The 14,715-nt window shown below is 37.0% G+C and overlaps 1 protein-coding gene across 1 annotated transcript; it reads right to left on the reverse strand.

Moving 5' to 3' along the window:
• Nucleotides 1-5,919: 5,919 nt before the first annotated feature.
• Nucleotides 5,920-11,238, reverse strand: LOC131891793 (beta-1,4-galactosyltransferase 4-like). The gene is made up of 7 exons (XM_059241456.1): nucleotides 11,038-11,238; nucleotides 10,792-10,965; nucleotides 7,225-7,390; nucleotides 7,019-7,138; nucleotides 6,371-6,446; nucleotides 6,211-6,315; nucleotides 5,920-6,137 (listed from the first exon to the last, which is right to left on the reverse strand). The coding sequence occupies exons 1-7, from the start codon at nucleotides 11,062-11,064 to the stop codon at nucleotides 6,035-6,037; spliced, it is 771 nt and encodes a 256-aa protein (XP_059097439.1). The 5' UTR covers nucleotides 11,065-11,238; the 3' UTR covers nucleotides 5,920-6,034.
• Nucleotides 11,239-14,715: the final 3,477 nt, after the last annotated feature.

Here is a 14,715-nt window from a genome sequence, read left to right on the forward strand (position 1 = left end):
CGTAGACTCTTCTATATTCAGTAGAAGCATAGCATAATGAGCATGCTCCATATTTGTTGCAATTTGATGAGACATAGAGCCCAACTTTGGGATCAATGTGTGGATGGCTCTCTCATGATGACGCTTTAGTTGGTATACACCTATACATATTTGATCTATGTCCTCTAGCTAACTTCATGAATCCATTCCTTCCATAAACTAATTTCATACCATCAACATAAGAAAAGATACTGTCAATAATGATAAACTGCTGACCCGAAGTAATGAAGATGATAATACGGAACCCTGTGGGACACCTGATTTAACATCATGTGTGTAACTAAGGGATCTATCGGCCTTCACCAATTGCTTCCTAACAAGAAAGACACTTTTTAAGGGGGGCGGGGGTCTTGCTTTTAAATACTAAGAAATCCATTTGTCAAGGTTAAGAGAGTGTTTCGCAAGCAGGCCAGCACGTCAATGCTAGTTAAAGAGATGTGCAACAGCTCTCTGGGCCTCTGAATATGCATCATGAAGATAATCCGTTTTTGCCTTTTGGATTATGAATTTGTGAGTCTTTCCAGAAACCATTTTGACTACCACTAGGTCACTTTGACCATTCCCTACAGATTTTGTCTCTAGGAAAGAGACCATTTGAAACTTTTTGTTTCTCTATCACTTCTAAAAATGTTACCCACCACTCACAATCAGTAAAATTATCTGTAAAAATGTTGTAAATTATAACGGAAATGGAAAATCAAATTGTGCGTGTTTAAAGGAATTAGATAGATATAGTTAATAATAAATAGCATAGAAAAATATGATCAAATGAGGCTGAATAATTTAGCACTCAAATGGGAGCATACACTTTGGTCAAAAGTAATGAATTAAGGATGATGAAAGTTAAGTTGTAAGTGATGATTTGATAATTGAAAATAAACATTTAAATCATTTATACCCATCACTGGTCCCTTATAACTTAAAGCAGGAATGATGCTTTTGTGGTGTTTTGCTTTGTTAGTGTTAACGTCAATTGCAAAATAATTTGTAAAATCAACAATGGGTCAGATGGAAACTTTGTACACGACATGGTTTACATCTTAACTTAGACTATACAGTTTTGCAATGTTGTGGAAAAGTATCTCAAAATCTAAACGTTTTGGATAGGCAATATTCATTCAAATTTGTTTGGCCCTTTTACACTGCTCCATTATTAAAAAAAACATCATGAATTGAACAATACCACTTGCTCTTTACTTGCGTACATTTAATTGCAATATTCCTAATTTACTTTTTCAGACAACAATTGCCAGATAACCTAAACTAAAATGGACCCTTCGCATTTGTGAAAAATCAGAGGTCTCGTGTTTATTCATGGCAAGGACGAAAGGACGAGATAATTTTGCATAGAGTATGATGATGTGTAACATCTTCCATATATCTCCTCTGAAAAGATTGTAAAATACTGAAAAAGGAAAACATGTTTTTTTCAAAAGAGTGAAAATATTACGACTAATATATCTTACTCAAAAATATATTTTTTGGACCCCTATTCATTACATTTCTTCAAAGGGTATGCTTTCATTTGAATGCAGAGCTGTATTGATTTTTAACTAGAAATGAAAAACTAGGAGGCTTTGATGTTTTTTGCGTTTTTCTGAGGAAATAGATTACACTTGGCGCCTACTTTGATATCACATTTTGAGATAATAGAAAAAAGTACTTTTGGACAAGAAGATTAAATATGTTCCTCGAACCCTTGTGGTTTTATGATCAAATTTGTCACAAAAAGATTACGTTGAGTTGCGTTCTGCCTACCTTTTCTCTCCGGGTTGAACTTTTGAGCAGAATTAGATCTCAGTGTAGTCCATTTTGTTTTGAGAAGGCAGTTTCGTATGCACTCACTAACATCAAGAGCCATTCCAAGAAATGGTGTTCAAATGAATTGTCGAATTACATTATGAACAGTTGAATGACATCCTTGCGCTACAACACAGCTCACATATTACCTTGCTCAAACTGGTCTGGGATTTTTTCAGCTTTCTGTTCTAATTGGTTGGCTTGGCGAAAGGTTGCATATCAAAATGGGCAAAATGTGTAAAGTAACTCTTAGGATTGCAGAACGTTTCAGAAAAAATATCAAAAAGCGGGCAGGTAGCGATAGGGCAATGAATAAGGGTTTTTGTCATATCAAATATTTGTCCATATCTTCTTGAAATAGATCAAAGCTGATGATAATAGTAAGGTAGCAATACTTCGAGCTTTAGTCAGTAGCATGCTTTTGCAAAAGACCAAGGAGGGTGAAAATTGGAAAGCAATTATGTTTCTTAATTGAGCCCCTAGCTATTATTAAATCTTACTAAGCTTGATGAAACATAATTTCATGTTAATTATGGCAGATGTACGGTATACTAAAAAATGAAATCATTTTCAAAATATGTCTTATTTCAAATGTTTTACAAATGGCAAAAACTTGAACGGATCTCACTAAAATTCATAAAGACACGAGGCACTTGAATTATATTCACAAGCTGGAAAGTTGAGGATTAGGTTAAAATTCCAGATATGCGTTTTTCTTATAAAAATGCAAAACTGGTATCCTGCAACTTCTGGCAGGCCCTATTAATCGGCAAGAGAAGAGCTTGACGATTTGGGCCAAGGGATGCTTCAATGCCTCATTGGTTTATGGCTAATGTTATAAAAATGAGATATTTTGTATCGCCACATGAGATCGCCCAACTTATTTCAGGGCTAGAAAATAGTCTAGGGTGAGTTAACATCAATTATTTGTAATCCTGAGACACATCGGAATGGTGGAACAAAATAACTAGAGCAGGAGTGCCCGACGAGTTTTTGTTTCTTTGTTTTCCTCTACTTTTGAGCACCAATCCAACCTTGAATCAGGTTTCCAGAACAAATGTTTCAGCTACTTTTGTCGGGGACGAATTTTATTGAGTGAATATTGTATATTGGTCATCTTTTACAACCATAAAAGTAAGGCAAAAACTGCCCGGCATCAGTGCCTTCATAAGGAGTTGATCTTAGCTACATATTTGTGAACCGTTGAAGGAGAGTTCTTATCGCCAGAACTTTGCAGAGCGAGTTTTGAAATCTTGTCCACTCAAGTGGCATCAAGGTATGCCTAGCTCTAGACTAAGAAGCATCTTCCTTTATGAGTGTATTTGAGGGCCAGACAGACATTGCTGGAATACGATGAATTGCGAATACAAACTTTTTGACAATAATCTAACCCAGAGTGTATTTCATTTGCTTCTTCAAATATAAAATCATCAGCTTAGACGCATTAGATCGAGAAATGTTAGTACACATTTCTGGAACTATCTACTTTCAGTTGGTCTTTTCAAGGACGACTTCATCACTGGACAGAGAGGGTAGGTAAATTGCATCCAGATGAACCGAATGCATTTTCTTCCAGAAGGCCCTCTCAAGTTTCCAAAGAAATACTCAAATGTATTTTGGCATTTTTCTCGCTCAGAAAATCATAAAACACAACTTTGGTTTTATTGCTTTAACAACCTAATCCATCAAATTAAATACCACAATTATACACAATTATATAAAAAATACACAAAATTACACAAAAATACACAAAAATACACAATTATACCACAATTAATTAAATACCACACTAAGTCAGCAATTACCTGGAAATTATGATACGATATGTTTAACTGCGACTTAATTGTATGGGATTCAATAGTTTAATTTTCATAGTTGTTACCTCTCAAATGCTCCGGTTATATCTCAACTGAAATTTCCCCCAAAATTACACATTTTCAATTTCACAAAAAAATATATTTTTTTCTATTGCATAACCCCAACGTGGCCCAAAAATGTTGCAAAAATTTACTCAAGACCGTTCAAAAATACAAATTCTCGAAAATTGATATCTATAATCATTGAAAGCACACGGAATTCAACAATCAATGCAAATCTCACATATCAAGAAGTGGTGTTTTAGGAAGTGTCAGCAAAGTCTTCAAGAAAAATCCAAATCTATCAGAAGCCAGTTTTATGTATTGTCTTCAGACTTCAATTGAAGGTGAAACTAAGTGTACTTTTGACGGTTACCAAATACATTTTGAAAATATAGACTTTTAGTGTGTTTTAAGTGACATGACATAATATTTCGAGATTATGCAAGAAAAAGAAAAATAATCCTTTACATTTTTTTTATTTTGAAAAACCGGATTAATTGTTTAGGAATTTGAGTTAAGGCTTTTAAAGGTAAAAACGGTGAAAATTGGGCCATTAAATCCGATATAACTAAGAAGCGGTGAAATAGATCCGATCATAATTTTTAACCAAGTGCAAGCTAAGCGAGTTCCCAACTTTCAATTTGATATCGAACATTTTGGTTTTTACATTGTTTTTAGGCATATAGTTTTTTATGTGGGTTAAAATTTCATAAATCAATAAAATCAAAGTTGTTCCTTGTGATTTTATGAGTTAAAAAAATACCAAGATGTGTTTGGATATTTTCGTCAAAACTTTAAAGGGCATTTTGGGCTCGTTCGCCTATTTTGATGTCGGTCAAAGGTCTGTGTCAAAAGTATTGAGCTCTTGAAACTCTATACGTCGGATGCAGGCTTTGAACCGTTACAGAAAAAGAGTACCGAATTCCTGTTATGATTATTTTCCTTCGCAATGGAGAGTCAGTAAATCACATCCATGAAATTCAACTTTCACAAGAGAAAAGTTCTACTTACTGACTTATGCAAACATATGATGCATTGGAGTTTTTATATGAGGATTATTAGTTATCTTACAGGTTTTCTAAATCTATATCTATGATGTAATACGATAAGCTAGAAATAACCTGGCTTAGGGAATGTTTCCGAAAATGTGGGCATGTGAGGCATTTTACTTTTAACTACCAACTGCCAGAAACGGGTAACGTGTTATCGTTACTTTTTCTAAAAATGAGACGTGAAACAAATGGCAAATGTACAAGGGTTCAAAGATATCAGGGTTCGAGAATTAAGGGTCGTCTCGTTTTCATACTTTTTCACTTTTGCTAAACATTTTGTACAGTGTTTTTTCATCTTTCTTTTCATGGTTTGAAAGATCATAACTGTAGTTGCAGCCTCCCGTGATTATTTGTTTGATCCCGTCAGTAGGAAATATTTGTACGATTTTTTCCTTCCCTTGCATAAAAAACAAGAAAGTAACGGGAGGTTTAAAAACCCATTCCGTTATGGCCAGTTTTGAAAAAATAATTAACGCGTTACAAGTAAAAAAGCCTCCCATGCCCACATTTTCTGAAATATCCCTAAGTCAGGTTATTTCTAGCTTAACGTAGTACATCGTGGATATAGATTTGCAGAGCCTGTAAGAGGACTCATTTTCCTCACAGGAAAAATGTCAATGAATGATATGCTTTCATAAGTCATTAAGTAGAGCCTTTTTGTGATGAAAGTTATATTTCATGGACCAATAATGTCTTTGCCAATAATACTATCTTTAGTTCAGCCTCATTCTATTCCACATGTAAAAGTGAAATCTAAACAATAAATACAGTAGATATGATTTTCATTAGTGTTCTCAAACTTACTCAAGCTACATTTATTTGCATTTTAAGGCCCTTAATTGCATCTTTTGCATCCAGAACTTTTATTTGCATCTTTGGCACGTTTCACATCTTCATGTATTTTAGGCTTCTTTTGACTGATTTTGTTTGGCAGAAGATTTATATTTTCGTTATTTTGATGAGAAATAGGCACCCCTGACGTATGCCTGCACTTGACAAATCAGTGTCCCACCTGCCATCTCTTTACTAGAACAACGATGATTGTGCAACACTCATCCTTAATTGTCATATACCGGATAAACCGACCTTTAAAGACCCTTCAGCCATAACAGGTATAATTCGACGACAACTGTCCTGATGTTTTTCATTCTAGGAGTTAATGAAAATGATATATTGTAGCTCTTCTTTGCCAAAACAAGACAGACGATAACAAAGTTGGACTCTCCTCTTTGAAGAGAAGGTGCGAATCTAGCACAATAAGTTCAGTCAAAATCAATGCCCTTATTACGAGTTTGATGCGGGTAACAATGCCAATGGCTGGACATGTTTGAGCGCCACAGAGATGCTTGTGTACAAGAGAAACTGCTTTTTGGACACCAAATCGTATCTGGAACAAATAGTATCTGTTAAAAGATCTTCATATTACATATTTTGTTTTTTAATCAAGAGGCGACACTTACTGAAGATTGTTGAGTCCATCAGTGTGGAAGTACTTACGACCATTTTTGAGAATCTCCACTCCTTGCTCACTTGGTTTCTCTTTTTTATGCTTGGCCATCGTGTATCTGAAATAAAATACTAATGTTATGTTTGTTTTCTGATAAATCATTTTTACTTTACCTGGCGATTGCGGGCTTGTATCTAGATACGGTTATTCTATTATGAGTAACTCGATTTGCCATATCATCGTCCTCGCCTGAAACAAATGGATCAACGTTAGTTAAGATTGGGTTGAGCATCTATGTCCAGTGCGGATTTAGAGCTCATAATACTATGTGATGAGCTTGTTCAACACCAATTGGCATGACCTTTGGTCAGAAAACACGCTTCAAGTGAAAAATTCAAGTGCCAATGACGTTGCCACTGAAAAAAGATTTAACAGAACATTTATAAAAAATATCTTAAACGTCCTAGCCGAATGTCCAAAGCAGCGCTCTCAAATATCGTAGTATCTTGGTTGTTTGTTGATTGTGCCAAATGACTGATTACATGTCCGCCAATCTTGGGGGCAACCTGCCTTTGCATTTTATGAGACATTGCATTATTAATATAATGTGGGTCCATTGCGTTGCTCGTCCTGGTTGGACGCTTTTATCCCCTTTAGAAAAATTTGTAAATTTGGAACGTTTCTCGTGTCACAGTTTGGAACCGACTAATTACGATTTACCATTGGACGATATCTACATTTTCAATCCTGTTTTTATGCGAACACCTGCTTATGTCCCCTAAAAGTGTAACAGCAATAACGATTGAAATCTTAAGACTGACCTCCCCAACCCCAGAATTGGTTAGAAAACCCGTTTACTGTCAATATGTGGGACTTCGTTAGGGCTATTACTCCACCAAAAATGCCGGGATAAGGTAGTTCATATTTGAAGGTGTTCACAGCTGGAAAGCAACGAAAGTCAGAAAATTATAGTTCTGAAGCATCAATTCAATGAAAACGTGAAGATGTGCATTTCATCAATTCCTACCTACTGACATGTGTCGAGGAGTGTCGGGACATGTATAGAGATTTCTGTCGTCCTCTGGTAAAAGATCCACATCGTGAAAGATGAAGCAATCCCAATTGGCCTCTTTCAGAGCCTCAACAAAGCCCACATTGAACAGCATGGCACGGTTGAACTCATTCGAATCCGCCTCGGGAAGGAACAGATCAACTTTTGTTAGTCAAGATTTGTGTAATGTACATATATCAATCGACATGCATGTAGCCAAAAGGGTAAACGGAGTGAAACTCATTATCTTCAATCACGTTTAACGTTCTGGAAGAATGTTTATTAATTTGTTTGAAGGGCATCATTGTAAATGTGAAAAAAAGGTTGTGATCCAAATGACCTCACGCCTCAAGTTGTCCGCGATAACCAGGACGATCACTGAAGACGCATGTTTAGTTTCAAAAGAGAACTTAACATTGATTGTCAGGTACATCCCCCACCCTCTTATTGGAAATACGGTGGTTTGTCCTTCAGTTCGGCATGTTGTCACCCCCGGACAAGTTTTCATTAATGAAAAGGATGACTTGCTATCAGGCATACGTAATCAAGATGCGGCTGGACAATGGACTTGTACAGAGTTAACATAGTGATACTTTCTCTGGACCTAAACGTGCGATATATCCAACCAAGCTTTGCCAACTATCAACTGGATATGCTCATGGAACTTTCCATTATCTTGGAGGACTACACCTAAATCCTTCATGAATGAGACCTGCTGAATGCCCTTACCTTCATCATCTAGTAGTGGAGTGTCTAATGACGTCGACCCAAAGGTCATTGAGCGGAATTTCATTCCATTCAGTGCCATGTTACTCGCAGCAACCCAAGAGTAGATTTGGTCTAGGACCTCTACCAGACAACCGGAATTCTGACCATGCCTACCAACTACCAATTTTGTATCATCAACATAGGAAGACTACCAAGCTTCTGAAGCGGAGCAATGAAGATAATGAAAAGTAGAGGACCCAAAATGGATCCCTGGGGAACACCTGACTTGACATCATGAATGTCACAAAGAGATCCCTCATCCTTAACCTATTGCTTCCTACAAGAAATGATACTTCTTAACCAATTGAGAACCTCACCTTGGATCCCAATCTCATCGAATCTGTTACTTAAAAGGCCATGATCTACCTTTTCAAAGGCCTTGACAAAGTCGGGATAAACACATCACTGATCATCAACTGATTCATGGCTTTCTTGTCCCTCAATAACCTGCTCTATATGTTCAATCAGCTGGGTAACCGCGCTAAAATGTGCTCGGAACCCATGCTAGCTTGGAGGAAGAACTTCATTGACCTCAAGAAATTCAACAAGTTTGAACTTCATGATCGTCTCAAACACCTTTGCAATATTCGAAGTGAGAGAAATTGGCTTATAGTTAAACTTGCCCTGATCACAACTTTTTTGACATTAACAATGATGCCGTTCAAAATATCAAAACATGATCTGGACATATAAGTTAGCCCTGACTTAGTCTAATCCTAATAAGACGAAAAATCATGATTTAGAAAATATTAATTTAAATTTTGTCAAGTTAAATATGCCGCATGGGGTATGTGCGTGCTACCCTACCGTGGACAATTATTGCTGATAGAATTATACGGATTGCTTATTGTTGACAACCACTCAAAGACACACTGTGTATTCAAGAGAGCCAGACAGGAACTAGGTATTGACCAGAAATATGCCAAAATATTCTTCCAAACATTTTTTGGTTATTTTCATTATGTTGCAAATATTTGCAAAAAAATGCAAAAGATTGCATTTGCAATTTGCAAACTGCTTTGTGTTCGTCACAGTGTTTGGTAATGTGTTTGATTGTCTTTTTAAAGCTCATCAGTAGGCTCTGACAAATATGTTGGGGTTTTGACCCAAATACTTCATATTCATTCTGCTCAAAGCAACCCAAATATGTCAATTTTATGTTAACCAAAAACGTTTCAGTTTGTTGTTTCTGAAACGTTTTTTTCCTAGCTTAAAAACTAGGGCCAGCCAAAACTTGCAGATAAATATAGTCTTTATTGAAAGCAGATTTGCATAAAAATTCAAACAAATTTACGCAAAAAAAATGCGAGTAAACTTTCCAAAACATGGCCTACAACACGTTCGAGGGGGGGGGCTATTTTTGCCTTTCATATCAAGCAACACATAGATGAAAAGGAATTTTACATTATAAAATCTTCAAGCATCGGTAATTGAACCTGCTATATCTTAAAAGCAGATTCTTACCATGTCCATGCTGGCTCCTGATTAGCAGACCTTAAAAAACCAGTCGCCATTTTGGTCAAACAAAGTTTAAAGAATACAAAAAAATAGCAAGTGAGAAAAAGTCGAGAAAACATGAAAAAATGTTGGATATTGTATGGTCATGCCCAATAGTGATTATTGCTCTCTGTCCATTTCACACCTCTATGTTCTGCTCCCTCCAAGTCTTCATTATTTTCACATTATTTCTGATGTAAGAGTACTCTCTTGATTCTGGTCAAATAAACATGCATTGCTAAGCCCTCACAGATATGAACGAAAAAAGGCAATGAAGTGCAAAAGCGTTGCTGCCATGCCCAAAAGGTCATTGTTAGTCTTGTTTATTATCTTTTTCTGTTGCCAAATTCTAGGAAAATAATTGCAAATACTGGGTGATCTATAGAACTTCTTTATTTCATTGACAAGAAATTAAATCGTTTTCATTACCATGTTTGATTTTACGACACTTTTTAAGTGATTCCAATGTTATGGTAGGGTATACAATCAATTCTTTTCGAGAGTCTAGTGCTATTGATTAGGGCACTTTGCTCACTTAATGAATAGATTTGTGTCCTATTTGATCCACAACTCAATAAAATCCTTGTTATCAGAAGTCATCATTCTTTTTGTTACGTATCATCACATCAAAAAAGGTCAAAAAAATAGAAATTGTCAATGATATTTATGGGGGCCCCAAAATCCAAAAAAAGGGAAAAATATTTTTTGTGTAAAAACATTTTTGGTCTAACTCTACTCATCAGTATTGATCTGGAATGTCCCTATTATGTATGTTTCCCTCTGAAAGGGTGATGTTAATGAAATTCTTCGCGTTTTTGAAGGTGTTGGTAATTCAAATTTTTGGAATAATCTTAGAACTATGGCTCTAACGGAGGTCAAAATGAAGGCGAAGCTTCAAAAGGAAACAACGCCTTATCGGAGGTGTTACAAAATGACTTAAATCTTGGTAGTTAGTTCACCTCAAGCAGGAGCTATGCATCGGGTTCCAACATTTCTCGAGCGATAAAACATGTTTTGGTGGCCTTAAAAAACTTTAACCAAGGTCACTTGTATGCTTCAAACTTTAATTTAGGCTAAAAACTTAACATTTAGGTTAATTATTAACAACAACATGTAATGAATGCTTTTATTTGCCAAGAGGGCGTCGTCTCCTTGGACTTGATGTGCTCAGCTAGAGACTTGACAAAACTTTCATCAGAAAAATTGAACCTGACTCAACCTATTTATACCCAATGAATGAATGAAGATCCCCATCAGGGCCAACACTTGCATACTCACTTGGTTCACTACATAAATGCCGTAATCCAGTTGCTGTCGTTTCAGTATTGGATGCATGTGTTCCAAGAAAAGGGCCAATTGAGCTTTCCGATTGCGATATGGCACCACTATCGCAACTTTATGACGGGCCATGCATTCACGGGGAGAATACTTGCCCCCTACATACATTTCCGCCTGTCAGTAGATAAAATACATTATTTAACTTTTCAATTAAAGTAAACTTATGTGACACCCTTGAAGTCTCACCCCCACTGAAGCTATTATGGAGTCCATTTTGTGAACAACTTCGTTGACCTTCAGTTTACCCAATAATGAGGGAGGGAAAGGAGGGCATACCGTGATTTTAGACGGGTATGTCAAGTTGGTTTGGAAATTCTGACCTGGAACAACCAAATTTGTATTTTATGAACAATTTAACCTATGACTGAGGGAAACATTAATTTTTTTCCATTGATGGACAGAAGAGCTTGGAACACAAGTCAAAAGTTTTGGGAGTAAAAACCTGAAGTCCATAAATGAGAAAAAAATTTAACGGCCTGGATGGGAATCCATTTGATATGAGTTAATTCTCAATTTAGAAGGAAATAATTAGGAATGATTTTTTTTTCTTCTTACCGCCAGGCGCAAAAAAACGAGTCATGGGCCGTTTTGACAATTTCAGACGGCTAGGACTAATTTGGGCCCTTGCGTGTTGTTTCGCTTTTTTAGTTCTACCATGGCCTGAATGATAAATGTCACAGTTTTGAATTAAAACGCAGACATCTAGGCACACATTTCGTGAAAAAATACCCACAAGTAATTGATTTTTTTTTTTGGAATAAAGTGTGTATCTAGGCGCCTATGTTTTGATTCGAAACTATAACATTCATGATTGAGGACATGGTAGAGCTAAAAAAAGCAAAAGAACCTGCAACGGTCAAATTTGGCCGCAGCCGCCTAAGACTGCCCAAACGGCCCTTGACACGCTTCTTGCCTCTGGCGGTAAGTAGACAAGGGAATCACCTAAACCTTCAAAATCATCCCTCATTGGAGCTTGATATTTTTTGTACAAAAGAGCAAATATTAATTGTGAAAGTTCGTTAAAAATCCCGATAAAATTTGAATGCGTGTTTCCACGTGATGTGATACCATGTGATTTTGTATCATTTTCCTGCAGTTTATTATTGTTCTATCTCTTTTGGGCTGGTTTTCTTCTAGTACTGCTTCATCTTCGAGTTGTTACAAATAGTTTTGGCTGGAGATGGGTATCGGTTGGGTAATAACCAAGTGCTTTTGAGAAACATTGCCAACTTACCATCACCTAACCCAAAACCCTACAATGTCATCATGCGATGCAAGGACTGCTTCTACCCTGGACACATCGTCACCCTAAGAATCAACACCTGCCAGATATTAAAAGGGCTAAATTTCAAGTGACCAAGCTCTGACTATTTGAAATCTGAAGGAAATTGTCTTTCAAATCATTGCGTGTGACTGCTACTTAATGGTTTGTTGACATCTTTCCCACTTCAAGAAGTGGCCAACTTGATCTGCCCCCTCACACTGGATTCGACCAGCTCACCGTTAGATTAGAACCTCGTATTATAAGATCCAGATAGGTCTCAAAACTGATAGGGCTCGGGGAAAAAATTGTTTATGAAGGCCAAGTAATCATTAAAAATGTTTTTTGAAAGCGCAAAACAATGAAAGTTGTCTCCTAACTTAGAATCCCACATTAATATCCTAAACCATGCAGGTCTCTAGGTGAAATTTGCAGGCCTTGTGCGGCTCCTCTATATTCCTCTTTTCTCCTCTATTTGTTTTTTGGGAACTTTGAATTCCTCCTTTTCTCCTTTGAGGAGTGCATACTCCTTTTTTCTCTGAAAAAACTCCTCTTTTCTGAAAATAATAATAACGGCGTCAAAATAAAAATCCGTATGGTTCATAAGCACTTTATACAAACATTGTTAGTATAAAAAGAAAAATGTCAAAATGGTAAAAGCAATAAAATAGCTGACTAGAAATTGATATCACAGTGAGTATGACTAGTATTGTTTAATGCACATGAAAAAAGGAAAGAGGCGAATTACAGACATTACTAACACAGGTGGATGGAGGTAGATGATGAAAATCGTGGTTATTGCAGCAGAGTCAGTGGGTCAGATTGAACAGATCTTTTGTCAGCTCCCGTCGTTGATGGCATTGGGCCAGGAGCCGGAAAAGGTGCCTGACCACCAATGCTCCAAAGGTATGTCAGGCCAAGGACAAAAGGTTGTTAACAAGTCCTTGACAGGGAAGGACAGCTTGTGTCCGGACATCACCTCCGGAAAGGTCAGGTTCCCAACACTTTTGGACACTAACCTTGCCAGGCCGATGGTGAGGGGCTCAGTTTGGCTTGAAAAATGCGTCCACACATTGTTGGCTTATTGGGGCATTCACAGCTATTGCTTGAGGAATTTGGTGATTGTGGCATCAGCGGATTTGAAGATTCTTTGTTGCCCATTAAATTTGAAAATTACTCATAACTGAATGGATTTCTTTTCACATTACTGAGCAGGAGTCCTGGCTAGAAAGTTCCAGAGCTTTAGTTTTCTTACTTTGATGCCTACATTGGTTTTGTCTTTGATTTCTGACTTTTGATAGATTGTACACATGAAGCTGTCACAATTTCTCAGTAATTTTTTCCATAACAGTGATATCAGTGGCATTACTTTACTTTCATGAGTGACAGCCCATACCTTCTTTCGCGCGGTTTGGTCTGGCTCCCAAAATGAATGGCCATCATGGCACTTGAATGTTTTGGAACCTGAACTTACAAAAATTTGGATGGTGAATGGGCTTTCCCTCAAATCGGCCAGCCCCTGGTCAGAGGGATTTTGAGCCACTTTATGAATTGTAGAATAAGGTAAGAAACCTAGATCTTCTCAATTTAAGGCAAGCCCTTCTATCTCATTTCCAGTTAAGATGGCTCATTTCAGAGAGCTGATGTCAAAGGCTAATGTAGCTGACAAAGAGCAGGCCAAAAATTCATTTTTACAGTGATAACCTCATAAGCTGGGATGTTTCAAGCAATAAGAGTGAAATCGTTGAAAGCATAGTCTCAGTACATACCTATGCTTCAGTATACTCAAGTATTCCAGGCCGGAATCGAAAGTGCAAGCATAGTGGAAGTATAAACAAATTTAGTGTACTCAAAAGATACCACCGCTACGTATTCCTTCCCAAGCGCAACGATTTGCAAGAGTTTTGGTGTTCAAGTTGTTAGAATAAGGCAATTTTCAACTTCTTGAGGCCTTGCCGGAGAGGGAATCACAAAAAATCAAGACTAGTTCTGGCCAACTGTGCCAATGAAGGATCCGAGAGTGCAATCCGCAGAAATCCAGAAGAGGGCCCAAAGAGGTGTTGTTATCGTCGTACATATGCTTGCTTGATTGTCAGATCTTATTTCACTTTGTTACTCAAATCCTACAAACCAAATAATTGATCCAGTGTTCATCATGAACAAGTCATGTGGCTAGTTCTAATGTTGATAAAGGATGTTACTAGCGAATAAAGCATATAATCTATCGTAAACATGGTGTTTCTGAGTGATAAAGAACACGGTTTTGCTTGCTTTTATATAAAAAACAAATTGTTAATGTCTTGGAAGTTAAAGTAGGCCACGATTATCAAGTTTTCCTACAAACTGTCCTTTTGCACAACATGCGGCAGAAATTCTACGCCTCCAACTCCTTAAATCGTTTTTTCAATGTATGGATTAACGGTTCATATACAATAGGTTATGAATACAGTTAAAGTTTTTACTTCCAATCTGCCTCCGTGATCCAATCCGTTTCTTCCTCAAAAGATCCCCTTAGAGGGAACATTTTAGGCGGTATTGACGGTCACGGCATCCACGGACAAGTCCAAGCACAAACTAAACTTTGCCTACAAGGTCTTTTCAAA

This window comes from Tigriopus californicus, chromosome 12, assembly GCF_007210705.1.
Source record: "Tigriopus californicus strain San Diego chromosome 12, Tcal_SD_v2.1, whole genome shotgun sequence".
NCBI classification, from domain to species: domain Eukaryota; kingdom Metazoa; phylum Arthropoda; class Copepoda; order Harpacticoida; family Harpacticidae; genus Tigriopus; species Tigriopus californicus.